The sequence below is a fragment of the Impatiens glandulifera genome, chromosome 3 (assembly GCF_907164915.1).
Source record: "Impatiens glandulifera chromosome 3, dImpGla2.1, whole genome shotgun sequence".
Taxonomy (NCBI): Eukaryota; Viridiplantae; Streptophyta; class Magnoliopsida; order Ericales; family Balsaminaceae; genus Impatiens; species Impatiens glandulifera.
In genome coordinates, this window is record NC_061864.1 from 38,370,957 (window position 1) to 38,393,629 (window position 22,673).

General features: G+C 37.5%; 1 protein-coding gene across 1 annotated transcript; it reads right to left on the bottom strand.

Moving 5' to 3' along the window:
• Nucleotides 1-3,363: 3,363 nt before the first annotated feature.
• Nucleotides 3,364-5,272, bottom strand: LOC124932584 (glycolipid transfer protein 1-like). The gene is made up of 7 exons (XM_047473238.1): nt 5,188-5,272; nt 4,595-4,742; nt 4,447-4,502; nt 4,154-4,284; nt 3,923-4,058; nt 3,698-3,829; nt 3,364-3,621 (listed from the first exon to the last, which is right to left on the bottom strand). Exons 2-7 carry the CDS (start codon nt 4,710-4,712, stop codon nt 3,586-3,588), a joined length of 609 nt encoding a protein of 202 aa, XP_047329194.1. The 5' UTR covers nt 4,713-4,742; nt 5,188-5,272; the 3' UTR covers nt 3,364-3,585.
• Between the last annotated feature and the right edge of the window lie 17,401 nt (nt 5,273-22,673).

Below are 22,673 nucleotides of genomic sequence, written 5' to 3' on the forward strand. Positions count from 1 at the left end.
GACCCCAACCTCACCAGGCAATCCCCTCCTCCAGAACCGGAAGTCCCCGCTTCAGACTTCACGAAAGAATGGGTTGAGGACCGTCTTCAAAAGCTTGAAGCCTCCACATCAGAACTGATTGATAACCGCATTCAGGAGTTTGAAGACTCCGCGGTTCAGCCGTTCAAGGATAGATCCAACAGAATATTTGATTCGGCCATCAAGTTCACCGACGCCACAAGGTGTCTTCTGGAAAGAAATCAGGAACGGTTCTCAGAAATCGGCGAAGATCTGCGGGAAGAGGCGGTTCTGCGCAGTAAATGTGTTCAGCGAACTGCAATTCTGGAGGACTTGACCTCCGATTTAAAGAAAGACTTCGACCGGCTTGAAAGAGAAACCGATCAACGGTTGACATCAATGAATAATGACCTGGTGGGCACAACACTCGATCGGGTCTCCGAACTCGAGAAGACAAATGTGGGTCTCGTGGCCGAACTAAAGGCGCTCTCTGAACAGGTTGCCGAATTGCTAAGAGTGAAGGTGAACGCGGACGCCGCGGCTGTAGCGGCTGATGCTCAAGTGGCTAAGAGGGTCCAGGATGCGCTGGATGCCGAAGCAGGCAAAGATAAAGAGGCACCGCGTTCTTCACAGCTTACCGAAGAGGAAGAGGAAGCCGCGCGGATTAAAAGGGCAGAGGTCATCTTCCCAGGACTTACGAAGAAAGCAGCCGCTCAAGCTGCGGAGGATGCTGAGCGGTTGGAAAGACAAAAACGGAAGCTGGAAGAATTCGCAGCCGAAAACAAAAAGAAAAAGGCGGCCGCCTCCGCCTCAGCACCGAAAAAGCGAAAGAGGGAGGCCCCTAAGAAAGTTCAAATGGCCGAGCTGCTCAATGAGATCACTGAAACGGTCGTCACGAGTACATCGCAGCAGGCCGACCAAGTCGAAGAGGAGGTCGAAGAACAATTGCAGTCCCGGTCTACAAAACGACGGCCTTCCGAACCGACCAGTCGACAGCAACCGAAGAAGAAAAAGAGCATATACGACTTCTCGGACTCGGAATAGGGACTCTCCTTCCTTTACTTGTCTTAGTGTCTTTACATATTATGTTGTTTTCGGCTATCTTTACTATATATATATAAAGCTATTTTTGAAAAACCGGCCATCTTTTGCATCTCTACTTAGTTTTGATAATTTTAAATAAAATAATCAAAAAGGGAGAAATTGATGAGATAAAAGATAAAGACTCGTCCAAAATTTTTCTCAAAATTTTTCGAAAAATTCTCCTAAAGCCATTTTCAAAAATCCGGTCAAACAAAACAACCGGCCTACGGTTGCAAACTTACATGATTTTGATAATTTTAAATAAAATAATCAAAAAGGGAGAAATTGTTAGATAAAATCAGACCGGTTCAAATAAACCTAACTTAAATAAACTTTCCATGCAGGAACAAGGAACCGGACCGGATAAACCAAAAGAACCGGCTAAGAAAACCAACCGGTCAAGCTACTAAACCGACCAAGAATACTCGAAACCTGACCGCACAAAGAAAGGATCAGCCAAAGCAAAACCAGAAACATCAAACAGCCGATCAGCCACAAGGCAGAGGAATAACCGGAAGAAGTCCGGTTACATCACTCATACCAAAAGCCATTCGGCTAAGTCAAGCGGCCGACCAGTACAAGAAGACAATTTGGGTATTTGTTGAGAATGATACCAAAGGAACAGACTGAATACTTCCATATCCATGCAAGTCTAAGGCAAAGACTGTAGGCTGCAGAAGACAGTACTACCGGATCCTTCCACTTCGGGATAAGCCAGAAAGGAAATCTTCGAAGTACAGACAACTGTCCAACAGACAGTGTCTACATTGAGTAAAAGACAAACCCAGCAGGTTTGTCTTACAAACCGGAAGAACAGACCGCCAGGTCTGAGACAGAATACCAGGTCTGAGGAAACGACCGCAGGTCTGAATCTCTGAAACACTGAATCACTGCACCTCTGTTCAGCCAATCAGATTCAAGGCAGTGAAATATGACCGTTGGCACATTTCACCTATAAAAGGGGCAGTTGAAGAAGAGTAAATGTGGGACACTCAGTGAGACAAGTGAAGCGTTAAGAGCATTTACTACAAGTGATAAAATTGTGTTATTCTAAGAAAGCCTAAGTGCTAAAGTTAAAGTGTGTATTACAATTTCGGTGTAAATTGTAAGAGTATTATCGAGCAGGAAATAAGTCTCGATCGGATTGTACTTGTATTCCTTAGTGAATATCCTTCTCGCGGTTTCGAGAGGAAGGGGTGACGTAGGAGTTTTATCTCCGAACATCCATAAAATTTGTCTTGTTATTTACTTTCTGCCGGCTTCATTATCTAACCGATTAACTCAACTACACCGCTCTAAACCGACTCTATACTAACCATACCGAATTTCCAGATTACCGAAACCGACCCACCATTCTTCAAATCTCCATCATCTGAAACCGGCCTTGTCCATCAAACAAGTGTGCTGCTTCAACCTGAAAGCAAACCTCTTCCGCGCTTGAACCTAGTTCAAGGGTTTGTGACATGTTGTGAAGTATTGAAACCCCGGTATTAATCTCTAACTGGATTAACCACCACCTTACGAGTGAGAACCGCTAACCGGTCCAACCCCCGGTCCTCCAGCGGCTACCTAGATCTTAACACTTCTCAATTAACAATATGCAATGTGTGATCCTAAGTTGTTTTGACGAGAAACACTCTCAAGTATCGAATAGGTAGCTGATGCTCATTTATTCTGGTGACATTAAAAATATTCGACATTAAAAATATTCTTTTTAATTAATTCATCCACCCCTTTATAAAAAGCAACACTCTTTTTTTCATTTATGTAGAGGTCAATGATACTTGAGAATTGATTAAGAACTTCCTTTATGGTATGCATGAAGTCCATATTAGTTTTCACTTATTTAAAACTTAATTAATTTAATTTTTATATTTTTTTAACTTATTTTTTCTTTAATTATATAATTTTAAATATATAAATTTGTTTTTTAAATCGAGTATTATAATAATTTTTTAAATTTCATATATTTGTTTTATTTTAGTAAGTGTACTCGTGTAACGTTACGATTAATATATTCACATAATACCCGTAATAATGTAATACTTTTACGCCTAAAAAAAAAGAATTTAAAAAAATATTCATTAATTTGCCCTACATAAACTAACCAAAGAACTTTAAGTAAAATTATAACTTTGTCCTTGATCTTAATAACAAACATGTAACCTTATAGATCTGTGTTCTTTTTTTTTTTTTGCAAACTGTCATTGTATTAGGAAACAATGGTGAGAAATGACAAATTACAGAAAAAAATTTATGGAGTAAAAAATGCCCAAATAAAAATCAAGACAAAAACAAGTAATCGACATCAAAAGTTGCAAAATAAAACTAAAGAAACTATCAATTTCAACGAAATCTTTCAACTAAGGTCATCTAAAGTATTTAAAATATCCTCAGCAGAGGTCACTGGCCTGACTAATATAGTATCAAGTCAAAATGCATATTTTTTTTTTTCAAAGAAGAGGAGACCATAGAAAGGAAGTCTTGAGCCATAAAACATATCAATCACAAAGCCTTCATACTGTCCAATCCCATCCTACCCTGCATCAAGAAAAATCTTAAAACTTGAGTTATGATTAAAATCCTAAATAAAAAGAGGATAAATATAGTCACTTGCCAGAAATTTATGGATCTCTTCAAGAACAGGTGAAAAAGTTGAATAGAACTTCTTCATGTCTGCATATACATTGTCAGTCTCCCCTAAAATTTCTATGAATTTCTTCCTATCTGGGGCAAGTTTGGTTGCCACCTGCACATTGTTTTTTTTTTGAAAAAAGATCAATCTTTTCACAAAATTATAATAAAAACCCATCAATTATATCTTGACTATCCATCATCTTACCGTGAAACTTGAACTAGCAAGCCAACCATGCCATTTCTTCAAAGTCTTGCCATAAGAGTCATTGCAAGCTTTGTCCAGGGACCAATCTTGATGTTCATCCAAATTCTTGAACAGCTCCACCACAAAATCCATTGCTCTATAAAACAAGTTGGAGAATATAAATCTATTATTTGGTTTTAATCTCAAATAACTCATCATCAAATCATACTGAATTATAGAGCTTGTGCATACCTTGTTAGCCAAAGAAGGCCATTTGTGCAGCTCGACGATGATTTAGCTGAACTTGTTTCAACTTCTGCTTGCACAAAATTGTACAAGTAGTTGAATCTTGATGGATTGGTAGCAAACTTGGTTTCCAGTCTCTACAAGACACCAAAGATGAGTTAAATCTGTGCCAATTTGATCTATAATGAGAAACCTTAACAATACATCTGTTTCAATTTTTGAACATACTATTACTGTTCTGTGATTAGCTTGTCATGAAAAATGACATGTTCATATGAAATGAAGGGAGAGTGTTTTACCGAAATATTACCGCCAATATCAGATTTGACAAATGCCATAGCTGCTCCAAATTTGTCTGACAATCATGAAGGGGAAAAGTATGGAATCAATACATTTTTTAATAACCACCATCAATCTATTTAAAAAAAAGAGTCATTGTCTACACACCTAGAATAGGCAATACCAATTTGCAAACATTCAAAAAAGGCTCTGTTAGGAATTCGCCTCGATCAGACTTTATGTGCTTCATTCCTTCCAAGGATGGCGTAATTACAGTCCCTTCCATTTTGTTGTGTTTCAGTTGGACGGTGAATCACTGTTCATATATCAGAAGAAACTCTTTATTAATCGACTAGTATTTAAACCGAATCAATATTGTTCACTTTGGGGAAGACGATTGTAATAACATACACACGACTGCACGAGGCAAGAACATAAATAATCTCATCCATCTATGTATATCAACTGCAGAAATCCTTCTTTAATCTATGTCAATATTGCTGGATTTGGCAGCATGGCATGCAATCGTTAAACAAATTCAGGAAATCGTAGTGAAACAATAGGATCAATTAAATAAAAGGGAAATTCAATCGCGACATTGATTATCATATCAAACAAACCCTACATAATTCGAGAGACAGATCTATTCAAGCATTTTAAACAGATTTCATTTGGATAAAAAACATATGAATCCATTACAAGAAGAAGATTGGTTTATAAAAATTATATAGGAGCAAAATGAGCGGAAAGGACATACATACCTTCAAAAGCTTCGATGTAATTGTGTATGAACAAAACCAGATATCGTTCGCTTCTTGGAGAGAGAATGAATCCAAGAGAGGAGAAATGAAAAATGGGAATCAGTCATAATCACCTTAACAAATCTTAACGGTAAGTAATAACCGCTAGTTTTGTCATTTGTGAAATGCCTATGCACCCAATGATTCGTTAAGTTGTGAATTAGTGAAAACAAAAACCATTAAGAATCCGTTTTACTGAATTAATGGAATTGTAATTGAAATTTGAATTCAAAATTTAATCTCACAATAATTGATATTAATTTCAATTCAGCACTAATGTGTTTTGAAAAATTATAAAATGGTAATTCAAATTAAATTCTTATATTTGAAAAAAACACAATAAAAATAATTTTAATATATATTAATTATATTATTAGAATTTTAGATTATATAATCTATATATAATTATACTTAATTTTAAAGTATTTGGATTACATTATCGATATATATGGTTAATTTGGGTATATATGTGAGAGTATTGAATACTTAAGTCGAATTGTGGGTTGTCCCGCCCATTAATTTAAAACAGTTAAAAATAAAAATATTACATGTTTGTTTCGAACTTGAAAAATAACAAAAACAAGTATAACCTTTTAACCAACTATTCTAATAAGACATTATATTTTAAATTAAACACCAAATTTGATATATGCGGAAAATTCTTAACAATAATATAAGTTTAACTTTTCAATAACTAATATATATATATATATATATATATATATATATTGTTGCTTAATTTCAAATTATCAAGATTTTCGTTTAAAGAGTTGTGGTTAATTTGGATATATATGTAAGAGTAAATAGATACTTGGTCGGATTTTGGGTTGACCCGCCCATAAACTTTTAAAGGTTAAATATAAAATTAGAAGTTTTATATGTATGTTTCGAACTTGCAACTTAACAAAACATATACAACCCTTTAACCAACTAAGCTAATAAGACTTTATATTTAAAATTCAACATCAAATTTGTTGAATGTGGGACAATCTTAACAATATAAGTTCATTTTTTTAACTAACTAATCTATATATATATATATAATGATGCTTCATTTCAAAGTGTCCGGATTGTCGCGTCGAAAACTGTGGTTAATTTGGATATATATGTGAGAGTAAATGGATATTTGGGTCGGATTGTAAGTTGACATGCCCATAAACTTATAACGGTAAAAATTAAAAAAAGGTTATGTGTATGTTTTGAACTTACAACCTAACAATACAAGTACAAACCTTTAACCAACTAGATTAAAGACTTAATACTTTATATTCAATACCAAATTTGATGAACACGGAACATTCTAAACAATATAAGTCCTCTTTCTAACTAACTAATTTATATATATATATATATATATATAATGATGCTTAATTTCAAAGTTTTCAGATTGATGGGTCGAGAGTTGTGGTTAATTTGAATATATATTTGTAAGAGTAACTGGATACTTGGGTCGGATTGTGGGTTGACCCGCCAAAAAACTTTAAACGGTTAAAAATAAAATTTAAAATGCTATATTTATGTTTCAAACTTGCAATCTAACAAAACATATACAACCTTTTAACCAACTAAGCTAATAAGACTTTATATTTAAAATTCAACACCAAATATAATGAACGCGGGACATTCTTAACAATATAAGTTTATCTTTATAACTACTTAATCTCTCTCTCTCTCTATATATATATATATATATAACCATGCTTAATTTTAAACTGTCCGGATTGTCTGTGCGAGAGGTGTGGTTAATTTGGATATATATGTGAGAGTAAATGGATACTTGGGTCGGATTGTGGGTTGACCCGCCCATAAACTTAAAACGATTAAAAAAATGCTATATGTATGTTTCGAACTTCAACCTAACAAAACAAGTATTGTTAGAATAAATTTGCTAATTAACTTAGTAGAATTAGTCAATAATTATAAAATTACAAGGTTTTGAATATTTAGTTTAAATAATCAAAAATGGAGAAATTGTTAGAATATAATTTTAGAAATTGTTTTAATAATGAATGGATAAAACTAAATTCAATTAAATATATAAGTTAAATTATATATATATATATATATAACTGTTAAGTCATATCAAGTATATTAATTGTTTTAAAGATAACAACAAGGTGTTGTAGTGCAGTGGTAAGTACTCCCGTCTGTTATACGGGTGACCAGAGTTTGAATCACACCAGCTGCAAATAATAATTAGAGTTTTGTTATTTCAAGGAAGCTGAGAAAATCCTGAAATTACCACGTAGGCAAGTCGGTAGTGTGAAAGAAGCGGAACCGGTAGTTTGATAGGTAGATTACTCGGTTATATAAATTAGGTAGTCTGATAGGTATTAAATAGCTTCAGCATTAAATGAGATGAGCTCAGTATTTAAATTAGGTAGTCTGATAGCTATTAAATAGCTTCGACATTAAATGAGATGAGATCAGTATTTAAATTAGGACCGGTTATTGATCAAATGTGACATCTAAATAAATGTTTTCCACTACAACAAGCTCCATTAATTAATATCTTAATTAATTATCATCCAATTCTATTGTACAAACAAGATCAAAGAAGATCTTCTCTATTGTACAATTCTAAAGCCAAGCAAATTAAATGAGGACCGGTGTCCGTTGGAGAAAATATGACCATTGTTGTGCTTTGAATATATAAGAAAATAAAAAGAAAAACAGAAGTAGACTTGAAGATCTAGGTTTCCCTTGCTAATCAAATACTCTCTCTCTATAAATATATTCAAACTTTTGTTTCAGGATATTTTTGTGTGTGAGAGTGTCTTCATACCGAAAATAATTGTATCAAGTTCTTTGTAAGTTGATAGAGTGTTTATCAACAAGTGTTGTGTGTGTGCTAGGAGTTTGAAAGCAGGCAGCAACTAAGTCCTGGCTGTTCGACTGGGTTGTGTACAAGTGTGTTGCATTTAACCAAATCTTCTAGTGAATACTCTTCTTAATTTTGAGAAGAGTATCCTTCTCGAGGTCGAGAAGAAGGGGTGACATAAGAGAGTTTACTCCGAACATCCATAAACATCTCTTGTCTATTGTTTTCTTTTCGCATTATCATAATCCCTTCGTATTGCTTCAAGTCGAAACAAACACTTCCACACTTAAACTCGGTTCAAGAGTTTGTGACATCTTGCGAAGAATAGAAACAAGATAATCAACCTCTAACATGGTTATTATCAACCGACGTGTGTGTAAGCATTCACCTTTGTGAGACCCCAGTCTCCCTTGGCGTTCACAATCCTAACAAGTTCTATGAGAGTGTCTTCATACTGAAAATTATTGTATCAAGTTCTTTGTAAGTTGATAGAGTGTCTATCAACAAGTGTTGTGTGTGTGTGCTAGAAGTTCGAAAGTAGGCAACAACTAAGTCCTGGCCATTCGAATGGGTTGTGTACAAATGTGTTGTATTTAACTAAATCTTCTAGTGAATACTCTTCTCAAGTTTGAGAAGAGTATCCTTCTCGAGGTCGAGATGAAGGGGTGACGTAGCCGAGTTTACTCCGAACATCCATAAACATCTCTTGTGTCTTGTCTTCTTTTCGCATTATCCTAATCCCTTCGTATTGTTTAAAGTTGAAACAAATACTTCCGCACTTGAACTCGGTTCAAGAGTTTGTGACATCTTACGAAGAATAGAAACAAGATAATCAACCTCTAACAAGATTATTATCAACTGGCGTGTGTGTAAGCGTTCACCTTTGTGAGACCCCAGTCTCCCTTGGCGATCACGATCCTAACAAGTTCTATGAGAGTGTGTTCACACCAAAAATCATTTTATCAAGTTTTTTGTAAGTTGATAGAGTGTCTATCAACAAGTGTTGTATGTGTGCTAGGAGTTCGATAGCAGGCAGCCACTAAGTCATGACTGTTCGACTGGGTACAAGTGTGTTGTATTTAACCAAATCTTCTAGTGAATACTCTTCTCAAGTTTGAGAAGAGTATCCTTCTCGAGGTCGAGATGAAGGGGTGACGTAGCAGAGTTTACTTCAAACATCCATAAACATCTCATGTGTCTTGTGTTCTTTTTGCATTATCCGAATCCTTTGTATTGTTTAAAGTCGAAACAAACACTTTCGCACTTGAACTCGATTTATGAGTTTGTGATGTCTTTCGAAAAATAGAAACGAGATAATCAACCTCTAACATGGTTATTAACTGTTAGAATTAAAAATTCACATCAGTTATTTACAAAGAAGAAAAATCAGTAATATATTTTCTGTAGTAATAAGGCTGCGCAACCGGTTTTATTATCGGCTATATCTCTGGTAATATTGTTTCGGTAGTAAAAAGGCTGCGCAATCGGTAGAATCAATCGGTAGAATCAATCGGTAGTCTAATTAGTCATATGTTCGGATATTTATGAAGAAAACCGAAACCAGTAAATCAATCGGTACTATATCTTCGGTATCGGTTTTATCCTCTCGTACATTTACAAAGAAGCATAACCGGTAGAATCCTCGGTTATATAAAGACGGCGCAACCGATTTTTCAATCTATTATATGATCGGTTCAGTAGTAGAATTCGGTTTTACCGCTTAACAAGATCGGTAGACTGATAGGTTATTCTCAAAGCAGAACCAGTAATTTGTCTGGTAGCTTGCCCGATAGTTTTCCCGGTAGTATCATCGGCTTACTAAAGAGGAACCGGTTTTATATTAAGTTCGGAGTTATATACAAAATTAGTATTATCCATCCAACAGTAACTTGATCGGTTATTCCCAGAAATAGAACATGTTATATGCTGAAACAACATTATCCATAGAATAGTTGGCAATTTCCACATCAATGATAGGCAAATTATTTCTGGAAATTACAGAAGGGAGCCTTCACATGATCAGACTGTATTATTGCCATTTTAATACAAGTCTGATGAAATCTTTTGGGAAGCAGAAGCCTGCTAAAGGAGACCAGATTACCATTTCGGTATAAGTCTAATACAGTTTAATTGGAGTAGATATTTGACACATTATTCTAGACAATCAAATTAGTAGAAGACAAATCTGCATGCTGATCTATTCCTTGGAAATCATTATCCAATTAATGCCATGTTGACTCATTATCAAACAAAATCAAAGGATATCCCAAAGGTGTACTATCAATGAAATATAACCGTTGAATAAGAATATGTCCATTGTCATATTCTCTATTTAAGAGACTAGAGCTCAACCGAAAGAAGTATCATACCTTTCGAACACTTTACGAACTGACAACTTTGCAAGAACTTTCGAACCACCTTTGCGATAATCTTTGTTCAAGATTTCAAACTAGCGTGTGTTAGAATTTCACGTGTATTACAAGTTCATCTATTCTGTGTGAGTGGTGAGTGTTGTAAGTTGACAGAATCTGTTTTTGTTCAACAGAGTGAGCTTAGTGAGAATTCGAAAATGAGCAGTAAATAAGCCTCGAGTGTTCGACGTAACCTTTGTAAATAGTTTGAATATTCTGAGTGAATATTCTTCTTAACGTTTGAGAAGAAAAGGTGATGTAGGAGTTTTATCTCTGAACATCCATAAACTGTGTGTTGTGTTTTCCTTCTATTTTGTGTACTCTCATTGTTCTCTAAACCGTGCTAGTATTGCTTCAAGTTGAAACAAACATTTCCGCACTTGAACTCGGTTCAAGAGTTTGTGACAACTTGCAAAGTATAGAGACCGATATTAACCTCTAACAAGGTTAGTATGAACTAGAGTGTGTGTAAGCGTTCACCCTAGCTAGACTCCAGTCTCCTTTAGCGATCTCGATTCTAACATTATCAACCGACGTGTGTGTAAGCGTTCACCTTTGTGAGACCCTAGTCTCCCTTGGCGATCAAGATCCTAACAAGTGTTATTAGAGCAAGTTGTTTCTATTCTCAAGCATTCGAATATCATCATGTCTTTCATCAACGAGCCCCCATGTTCTACATTGAAGATTATGTTGATTGGAAGATTCACATGGAGGTGCATCTGACCTCACAAGACGATGACATGATGTATGTTATTACTGATGGTCCGATAAAGATTGAGAAGCCAAGATGAAAATGGACGACTGAAGATAAGAAGATGAATAACTTGGATAATGTTGCCAAAAATATTATGTACAAGTCGCTTGAGAAGAATATGTTCAGTAAGATCAAGTTGTGCTCCTCTGCAAAAGAAATTTGGGAGAAGCTAATCCAACTGTGTGAAGGAAATGACCAAATAAAGGAGAACCAGAAAGAGCAGAAGACTCTAATGGCTGCTGAAAGCAAGGGAAAATGGGCCGATAGAGATTTAGACGGCTCATCATCCAGCGACAGTGATGATAAAGTTGATACCTACTTCACGACTGAGAAAAAATCTGAGGTATTTGATTTATTCTCTGAAGAATTTACAAGAGATGACTTAACTGTTGCACTTAATGACATGGTCATTGAGTACAAGAAGTTCTCAAACTCTTTCATTGAAATGAGAGTGAAATATAAAACTGTTAGGATTAGGATCGCCCTTGGAGGACCGGGGTTCCGGTATAAAACGGGTAACCGCTTACAACACAATACACACTCTGATTGGTGATAGTCCGGTTAAAGACTAAAACCGTTTCTTAACACCGTACAAGTTGTCACAGACTCTTCAACCGGGTTTAAGGGCGGAAATATCTATTCCAGCTTGAAGCAACACACAAGATTTGGATGATGTTTATAAGGGATCGGTTAGAGAGGATAGATAGACCGGTTTGGTTAATGAAGGAGATTATGTTTCGATTTGATTTGAAGTAAGTGATAGTTCGGTTTAGAGTGATTCAGCCGGAAATAAAGAAAAATGACACGAGACAAGATTTTTTATGGATGTTCGGAGCAAACTCTCCTACGTCACCCCTTATTCTCAGATGATGAGAAGGATTTTCACTAACTTGAATGTTACAACAGTCACAATGCCGAACGAGCCTTATTCGCTACTCGCCAGTTACACCACTTCACTCTGATGTAATACAATAACTCAATATAACAACAATGCTTTCAATAATTGAAACTTCTATTTGGGATCGCGCGTGAGATTTCCTTTTACTGTTGGATGCTTAATTTTCTCTCTCGTAGGATTCATAACAGTATTTAATGAAGACCTTTTGTCTTCCTTTTATAGTGAGTAATATCCTAACGGTCACCTTTTTCTCTCTCCGTAGGATTGGTCATTCTGAAGCCACGCCGATTCAGAGATGTTGCGTGCACGTTTAACCTTTCTAACACTTGGCAAGCATGCGTGCACCGGTCAGATTCTGGTGACGTGAGCGACTTGCAGTTTTGGACACGCGGAAAACATGCACGCTTTGGCCGCCTGATTCAGATTTTGCTTCAGATCTTGGATAAGCAGATCATCATTGTTTTTATGACATGCTTCTGATCCGGATCTTATCTTCTTGCGTATTTCCAAGAAGTATCTATCTTGTCATATTACGTCATCTTACATTTCAAAGTTTTTGGTTGATCTTTATGTAATATGAGCCGACTGGACTTGAAAGTTTTATTGCTAGACGATCTTGTTAGAATATTCAGGCCAGTTCCTCTTGATCATGATTTGATCATTTAGAGTCGGATTGCTGTGGTATGTACCTTAACTGGTTTATGTGGTTTGATCTGTACCTGTACATTGAAATTGAGAATAATTAAGTTCACTGGCCGGTTAAAATTAACTTACTTAATTTTTTTAACAATTTCTCCGTTTTTGATTATTTAGAATAAATATTCAAAAATTGTAGTGTGTGGCCGGTTTAAAAATTAACTTACTTAATTTTTCTAACAATTTCTCCCTTTTTGATTATTTAGAATAAATATTCAAAACTTGTAATGTGTGGCCGGTTTTGAGAGAACTTAATTTTGGCCGGTTTGAAAAATATATTTAGCAATTTCTCCCTTTTTGATACTTTTCAAAGAAAAGTTTCAAAACAATTTATTTTTCAAAAGTGTAAGTTATAAATGAAATTTAACATTTTTCGAAAATAGCTCAGTTCATAAGTCTAGATAAAATAAACGATAAGTGGATTTGATAAGCTCATAGACTTTAAACATAGAGTAAAGAAATAAACTAGGGGTCAGATGGTCCTCCCTTTTCATTTTCTTTTCTCTTAGCCTCCTCTTCTTTCCATTCTCTTTCCCTTCTGCCCGTGTCCATGTACCAGCCGACTAACAGACTTGTCCTTTCGGGAGATCGTTGGTTGAATCGAAAGAGACCGCCTGCTGATCTAGATGATCGAGACGGTGGAACAGTTAATGGTCCCTGACTTGGTGATGCGGCGGATGATGATGCAGCGACTTTCTTTCCTTGGTTGTAGGCTTGCAATATCTTCATCTTTTTCTTCATAAAGAGGTTCTTCAGGAAGACCAACCGGTGGACCTTCAAGACCACTTTGTTCGACCTGTTTTAACAAGCCTGAGATTTGCTTTCGTTTGCCCTTTCACCTTGTAACCATTGTGTATTGAACTTGAATCGGTGTGGTTTCCGGTTGTTTGGCCTTTTCCTCCTCATCGAGTTCTTTGGCTAACTCGAAGTCCTTGTCTTCCGTCTCTTTTCTCAATCGCTCCCGGTTTTCCTCTTCGGCTTGGATTCGGAGACTTCTTCGGCATCCATTCAGATCTGATCTTGCTTGTTTTCCGCTTGAAGCTTAGTCAGCTCCTCAATCTGAGTTGCCATGACTTGCATCATTTCGAGAAGAGGGGCGATTGCCGTTTCAACTGACCTTTCAACCGTTGTTTTAATTGATGTTTGAACCGTCTCAATCAGTTCAGTTTGGAAGGAAGAGATTCTGGCTTCCATGACCGTGTTAAATTCGTTGATTGAGGAGGCGAAGGTATCGGTAATAATCTCTTTAACCCGTTCGATTCCCAGACTCTAATCAGCATGAACCGACACGGCCCTCTCTTGACCTGTTGAGAATTGTTCCGTTTGTTTGGGATGAGAAGGTGACTTACTTGGAGATTTAGACCGGTTGTCTCCGTTCCCATTATCTTCCGGCTGAGATTCCACATGTTGGTCCCCTGTCGGTCTGGAAGATTCTCCGACTTCAAAAATCGGTTTGCTTTGATAGTTTTCAGGATGCATAAAAAAATCTCGGCACTTTTCTTTCCATTCTGCCTCTAACAATTTGATGGTGCCGGTAATATATTTCCTTACTTTCTTAAACCGCTCAATCATCAATATTTCCATCTCGTTCGGTTCCCTTTCACTTGCATCAATCAGAGCTGCGGTTATTGCTTTCAATTTGGAGTATTCATCGACCAAATCCGCTCTGACATAGGCCGCTAGGATAATGTTAGTGTTAGCAAGTTCGAGGGCCTCCTCCTCTAATTTCAATAATTCCGACCAATATTTGTTTCTTATGAAGTCGGGAAGCATGTGTGATAGCTTGGTTTCACTTCTCATGTTGCACTAGAAGTGAAAGGGACGGGATATTCCATCGGCTTCCTCTTGCATTTGACTGAAGAGTTGTTGAAACATAACTTCTTCTTCTTCTTCTGAAATCGGATCTTTAACATCCGGTATGATTTTAGGTTGATTAGGACCGGTTGAGTTTTGTTGTGAGTCGCTTCCCCCTTGCACCGGAGGATTTTCGACTAAGACTTGTTTTTCTTTGGAAACCTGAGATGGACCTTCAGGTGTGATTGTTTGATTGGATGGCCCCTCTTGGGCCGGTTGTGGGTTGGATCTGGTTGGGATAGATTTTTCCCCAGCCGAACCGGATGGCTGTCTCTCTTCATCGTCTTCCTCCCACACCGGAGGGATAACAGTTTCAGTGTTGGTCGTTTCTTCGGCCGAGTTGATTGTGGTCTGACCGGTTGCTCCAGTTTGATCAGAATCCTTAAGAATACTCGTCGCATCGTCTTCATTAGCACGATTGACGTCATGAACCACGTTGTCTATTGCCTTTGAGGTTCTCAGCCCAATGTCCTCTATGACATCATTAACATTTTTGGAAGGGGACTTAGAGTGGCTAGAATGAGTACTAACCTCTTTGGCCGGTTTCTTTTTCAACTTAGATAGGACGACTTGGCTCCCCGAAGATTTGGTTTGCCTTGAAGATGGAATCGGTCCGGCTGAATTGGTCTCTCTTTCCGGACAAGGAGAGGAATGAACCGATATCGGACGAACAATTTTTATTGGTGTGGGGTGAAGTAACGGATCTGATAGCCGAGGGGATTTTTCTGAATATAGAGTTTCCACGGACTCTTGAGGTTGATTTGCCGGTTTCTTTGTGTTTTTCGTCGCCGCTCTTTTCACTCTTCCCCTTTTCTTAGGTACCTCAGTTTGCTTGGCCTTTTCTTTCGGATCGGCTTCTTTGGAACCTTCGTCAACAAGAGCAGCGGTTCAGCTTCCTTTGATGCTTTGGCCCTTGGAGCTCTCGGCTTGGCCGTTTTAACAGTCATGGTGTTCATATTTAAAGCGTTCAATATTTTGGAAGTTGAGAGTGATGTACCTTCGCTGATTTCGACGTGTAGGAAACGTAGAATCTTCCCGATCGGTATGGCTTAAGCTTGTACCCGACTGTTCGTTTTAGCAACCACCTCGCAAAGTTGCTCAAATAGAACACATCCCCAGTCGATCTTGTCACCGCGGACAATGCCCATCATCATTTCTAGCTTATGTTTAGTCATATTATCGAAATTACCTCATTTTCCTTGAAGGGATTTGGAGATAATGTCCAACATCCATCTAAATTCCGGTTTGAGTTTGATCTTCCGGCTAGAGTGAGTCATCAGATCCGCTGAATCACTTGAGATTGTCTGTCGGACTGCTTCAGAATCAGCTTCCGTTAGGCTTGTTCGAAAATCTCTCCTGGTGTTAGGCAAACCGAGAGCTTTAGCAAATATCTCTTCGGTTATGTCGAAAGTTTTGCCGCACAAGGTGGCAGAGATGGTTCTCTTCGTCAGGATCGCCGTGCTGAAGAACTCTTCGACTTCCTCCTGGTGCAGAATGAACGGACCAGATAGGTAAGTCTCCAGCCCAGATTCCTTCAAAGATTGGAGCACTACTTTTGTGTTCGCTCGTCGCATGTTCTTCGATATATTTGAAATCAACCTGCAAGATGTAGTTGAATAGTGCGTTATCTGATCCCATTATGAACTGATTTGACGAAGAGGAAGAAGATCTTGAGAGTTATGAATGCAAAGGACTTTAGAAATTTTTTGAGAGAGAAAGCGTGGTTGAATAATGAGAGGTTTCCGACTTATATAGGTGGGCGGTTACTTGACGGTTAATGAAACGAACCGTCGCTTCATTCTTGTTTTTGGAGCCAATTTTCCTTCCAAAAGTTACTCTAGTAACTTTTGGCGGTAAATGTGGAGAGTTAATATGAGCGGTAAACTATGGGCGGTTTATTTGAAATTTAACCGAAAGAGAGTGTTTTGAGATTTATTGCCTTAACCGGAAGAATTGGTTAACCGAAAGATTTTAGGGTTTGATTTAATTTTGATAAATCAGAGAGATGAAGTTGAGGTTGAAATTTTGTCAAACCGGAAATGAAGTTGTGTAGTAAACCGAAACATGAAAATTTTATAGATTAATCTAGAAGAAATGATGACATAGATGGTTATCTGGTCGTACAACAAAATGACCAAAATAACCGGAAACTATAAAGATTTGAAAATGAAAGTAGTCTCCTTCTCTCATTCTGTCGATCCATTCTTCCACAGTGTTACCGGTCCTGTTCTCGATTCTTCCTATCCATCTTTCCATCATGTTGTCGGTTATAGTGTTGGATGGTCCTACCGGGACCTCCGGTCCAAGGGTAGAGAAGTTGGCACGCATGTATCAGCTTATTTGAGGAGCAAAACCGATTCTTCCTCTTAGAGCTCGGTCGAGCTTCTTCAGATTATTAAAAATATATGAGGCCCAGTTTATGGGCAAGGGTGTGAGGATTGAGATCATGAGGTGAAACACCTCCCGAGAATAATTTTGATTTGCTATTCGGCCCAGAATGGACCGCTGGACCAAATCTTGAAGAACTTGGTAATGGGGTGCGAGGTCATCTGGAGCCGGAGAAGATGAAAGAGTTGTCATATTTTGTTGGCAAGTTGGGTGTTGGAAAATCCAAAAACCCTTCGGATGGAAGATGGAAAAAGTTGGCGAATGACTTCTTAGTGAGCCGATGTAATGAACCGTCAATGATGGTGCCGATGCTACCATCATTCCTCACATATCCGTCATTGAAAAATTCATACACCTCTTCGAGGATGGTGTCCGATCCTTCAAGGAATCTCCGTAAGCCGGAGTCGACTAGAGGTTGAAAGATAACTTCTTCGAATCTGGAGTTCAACATCTCATCAAAATCAACAATGATGGTGTTTCTGAGTTCGGTATTCATTTTTGAAGAGTGAGTTGAGAGTCGGATGAATGAGGTTTGAAGATTCAAACTATAGAGAGAGAAATATATTTCTGAAGTGTGATTTATTTGAAGAAGGGTGATGTCTTTATATAGTGCAGGCGGTTGAAGAGTATTTAATGAGAATATTTTGAAAAATTAGACCGTTCATGTATGGTCATAAATGCTTGATACCTTTTTAAGAGAATAATCTATTTGGGAAGGATAGTTAGTAGACTGTCTAGTCTATCCGGATTAGACACGCCTTTTGGGAAGTGAATATTTCTGTTTCCAAGATTGATTTGATATTGTTTGATGTAGTGTATTAATGTTTTTATTTTCTCAAGATTTGGCCAGAAAAGGAAAGGAAATAATTTTCATTCATGGATGTACCAAACCGGTAGTACAGCAAGATTACCGGTTTGGTAAGAGAAAAGACAGAAAAGGATTACACGTTGGATGATCCAACGGTTGAAGTCTTCTTGGCCGATGCTTTTTCCCATCGGTCGATCAGTTCTTGGATTCTCTCATTCGTTAGCACATGCTTCGGGTGGAGAGTGACGAATGGACCGGAGTGGATGTCGAGACTTGCACAAAAATCGCTCAGCTGGGGAGCGTAGCCGGTTTTGTTTGAAGTGATCATCTTCTTCAGATTGCTGAAGATGATCCAGGACCAGTTGACCAGTGTCCCAACCGTGATGGAAATCATCATTTCAAACATTTTTTGGGTATAGTAGTAGCTCTTTTCTCTACCCAGAACGGTTTTTCCCAAAATCTCGCTTAGAATCTGGTATTTATGAGAGAGTTGGCTCTTAGCACCCCAGGGTTTAACCGGGATCTTAGAGCTTGAGAACAGATGACACATTTCTTCAATGGTCACCGGAGAGTATGTGAGGTCGGTTACCCCTTCAGTGGGTAAACCGCAGTATCCAGCGAAATTCGTCTCGCTGAATAGAAAGGATTGACTATAGACTTGCCCTAGGATGATGTCCCGGTGCACTTCTTTGCTGTTTCAAAGAACTCATCGACTACCAAGTAGTCGATGATGAAGCGATTCTCCAAAAACTTCCTTAGCCCGGTTCTTTCAAGGGCAAGGAACATTTCCTTAATGCCATGATCTTCATACTGGTAGATAGAATTAAAATCGGCCAAAAGGATCTTTTTAGAGAGAGGTGAAGAATTCATGTTCTTGTGATAAGTTTAGCTCAAATGTCTTGTGAATAGTGATCTTGTGAGATGTTTTGAAGAGTGAGGAGTTGTTTATATAGCCAAGGTTTCGGCTAGGTTAGGACTATAAGTGTGTTTAGTGATGTCATCGACTAATTAATAGGAGTTAACTTGGTTAGGTATATAATGTTTAGTTCCAATGCAATAGTAATAATGACTAAAGATTTTCATGATGAAAATAAATATATGGACATGATGTTAGTCTTCCTCTCATGATGATGGACACGTGTCGTCATCTCGATTGAGGTGGATTATTTTATGATTCATAAGTTTTATTCTCAAGGTGTCCATGAAAACATGGCTAGCTGTCCCAAGTTAACTAGAGAAGTTCAATTTACCGAAACCATGATGCATTTTATTGGTTTGTTTTCCATGACCGGTTTTATCGAGATAGCTTATTCCGGTGTGAAGAAATATCGAAGCAGATCGACATTTGTTCAGCTTTGGATTAAACTATCTGTTTTACCAAGTTATTTGAACCGCTCAATGTGTATACATGTGATTTGGTAATATGAATTTGTCAGGCATAACCGGAGATATCTTTCCGGTTAGCATCCTTGAAGATTTAATGTCCTATTGAGGTATGGTTTGAGAAGTGAAAGCTTCTCCCTGAACACATACCCCAGTTTTCAATAATGATGTATGTTTGACACCATGCAATGATACTTATGGCATAAGGTGTTTGCTATCAGTAAGTACTAAAATATTTCTGAACTAAGAGTACTTAGCTTCCTGTAGCGGTTTGGTGAAGATATCAGCCACTTGTTGTTCGATTGAGACATACTCCAGCCGGATGTGTTTCTGTTGCACATGCTCCTGGATGAAATGATGTCTTATATCAATGTGCTTTTTTCTTGAGTGCAACACCGGATTGTATGTGATTGTTATTGCACTAGTATTGTCACAAAAGATTGGCGACTCTTCAGCGGTCACGCCGAAATCCCTTAGTTGCTGTTGAATCCAGAGGAGTTTTCTTTTTACTATTCCATGAGACTAGACGATCTCCCAAAAACTGGCAAGTCCCACTTGTACTCTTTCGATCGATTTTGCAGCCTGCATAGTCTGCATCGGAGTAGCTTATGATATTGAAGCTTGAGTCTTTTGGGTACCAAAGTCCCACATCTTGAGTTTCTTTCAAATATTTTAGAATTCTTTTAGCCGTCGTATAATGTGATTTCTTTGGATTGGCTTGAAATCTCCCGCATACTCCGACTGCGAACAATATGTTCGGTCGGTTGGCTGTTAGGTAAAGCAATGAACCAATGATTCCTCGATATGCTGTGATGTCGACTGCTTGACCGTCCTCATCTTTGTCCAGTTTCACGGAAGAGCTCATCGGTGTAGCCGCCTCATCACATGTGTCAATTCCAAATTTTTTCAATAGTTCGACTGTGTACTTTGGCTGGCTTATGAATGTTCCGGTTTCGATCTCCTTAACCCGAAGCCCTAGGAATAACTCAGTTCTCCCATCATACTCATTTAAAATTTGTCAGTCATCATTTTTGAAAATTTATCACATAATTTTGGATTGGTTGATCCGAAAATGATATCATCAACATAAATTTGAACGAGTAATATGTGTTCCTTTTTCTCAAATTTAAAGAGGGTTTTATCAACCGAACCTATTGTAAACTTGTGAGCAAATAAGAATTCGGTTAATGTGTCATACCAGGCTCTTAGAGTCTGTTTCAATCCGTAAAAAACTTTGTTTAGCCGGTAAACATAATTTACGTGTTCTGAATTTTTAAAACCTGGAGGTTGATCAACATACACCTCTTCATTTATTTTACCATTCAGAAAAGCAATTTTAACATCCATTTCAAAAAATTTTGAAATTTTTGAAAGCTGCAAATTCTAGAAATATTTTAATGGCCTCAAGTCTAGCCACAGGAGCAAATGATTATTCTAAATCAATGCCTTCTTCCTGTTTATAACCTTGAGGCACTAGCCGGGCTTTGTTCCTCGTAACTAAACCGTCTTTATTGAGTTTGTTTCTGAATACCATCTTGTTCCTATGACCGGTTTATATTTCGGTTTAGGGACTAAGTACCAGACTTTATTTCTCTCAAACTCGTTTAGTTCCTCTTGCATTGTTAAAATCCAATCGGGATCTAGCAAAGCTTCATCCACATTTTTCGGCTCAATTTGTGATATGAAAGCTGAGTTTTCATAGTGTTCCAAATTTTGTTGCCTAGTTCGGACGGGTGATGAGATGTTACCTATTACTAGTTCAAGAGTATGATTTTTATTCCTTCTGAGGTTTATTCGAGACGTGTCTTCCAAGCATTCAGTAGGCTGATCAAGGTTAGACTGATCGGTAGGATGAACAGAGTCAGGCCGACCGATTTCTTTAGTTGAAACTGAAGAGTCAAGTTTCTGCGGTAAAGAAGCTTGATCAGGCTGAGGTTCAGCATCAACCGCTTGATCATTGACAAACCGTCTATAAACCGGAACCTCATCTTCATCATCAGAATAGAAATTGAAATTTTCTATTATGTTGTGAAGGTCGAAGGTAATGCAGTATTTCGTTCAACCGATTCATCAAAAACAACGTGAGAAGTTTCTTCAACCGTTAAAGTTCTAGTGTTATAAATTCTATAAGCTTTACTTACAACTGAATATCCCAACATTATTCCTTCAACGGATTTAGCATCAAATGCGGTCAAATAAGTTTTGCCGTTGATGTGAACATAACATTTACTACCAAAAATCCTAAAATACCGGATGTTAGGAATCCTGTCATAGTATATTTCAAAAGGGGTTTTAGAAAATCGTTTAGTTACTAAAGACCGGTTTTGAGTATAACAAGCGGTGTTGATAGCCTCTGCCCAAAATTTTTGAGCAACACCCAAATCGGCTATCATTGACCTTGCGACTTCCTTGAGAGTTCAGTTTCTTCTCTCAGCCAGGCCGTTTTGTTGAGGAGTTCTAGCATTAGACAACTCGTGCCTAATACCGGAATCATCAAGAAAAGTAGTTAAATTACTGTTTGTAAATTCGATTCCTCTATCACTCTTGATTTTGTTTACCCGAATGGACTTTTCATTTTGTATCCTTACAATCAGTTTAATCAAGTTTGGTGTAGCTTGATTTTTAGAAGACAAAAATGTTACCCAAGTAAATTTTGAATAATCAATAACTACTACTATAGTATATTGCATGCCTCCTAAACTTGTTACCCTAACCGGACCAAACAAATCCAAATGCAAAAGTTCTGAACATCTTTCGGATTGATAATTTCCCTTGCTTTTGAAAGAAGATTTTATTTGTTTACCCATGTGACATGCATAACATTCTTTGTCTTTTGAAAACTTAACGTTTGGAAAACCGTGAACTAATTCCTTGGAACATATGAAGTTTATTGTTTTAAAGTTCAAATGATTTAGCCGTATGTGCCAGAGCCAGTTTGGATCGTTTCCAGCTATCATACATACATGATTTTCAATCTTTGTTTCTAATCAACTTTGTAAATATTTCCTATCCGGTTTCCAGTTAGTAATGTATCACCTTGATGATTTTTAACCAAGCATGCATTTTTATAGAATTCAACCGTGTATCATATATAACACATTTGACTAATGCTTAACAGATTGAAATGCAAGTTCTCTACTAGCAATATATTGTTTATAAACAGGTTACCGTGGACAATCTTACCCTTGCCCACGGTTCAACCTTTTGAGTTGTCACCAAATGTGATTATTGCTCTAGTTTCATAAATGATGTCGGTTAGTAGTCCACTGTTGCCGGTCATGTGTCAGTTAGATTATTGCTCTAGATACCTTTTGAGTTTCTTAGCCGGTTGCTTCTCCTAACCTGCAAAAAATAAATATTTACACCTTTCTGGTACCCATATTTAGGTTGGTCCGTGGTTGATAAGTCCCTTTGGGATCCAGACATTAATAAGT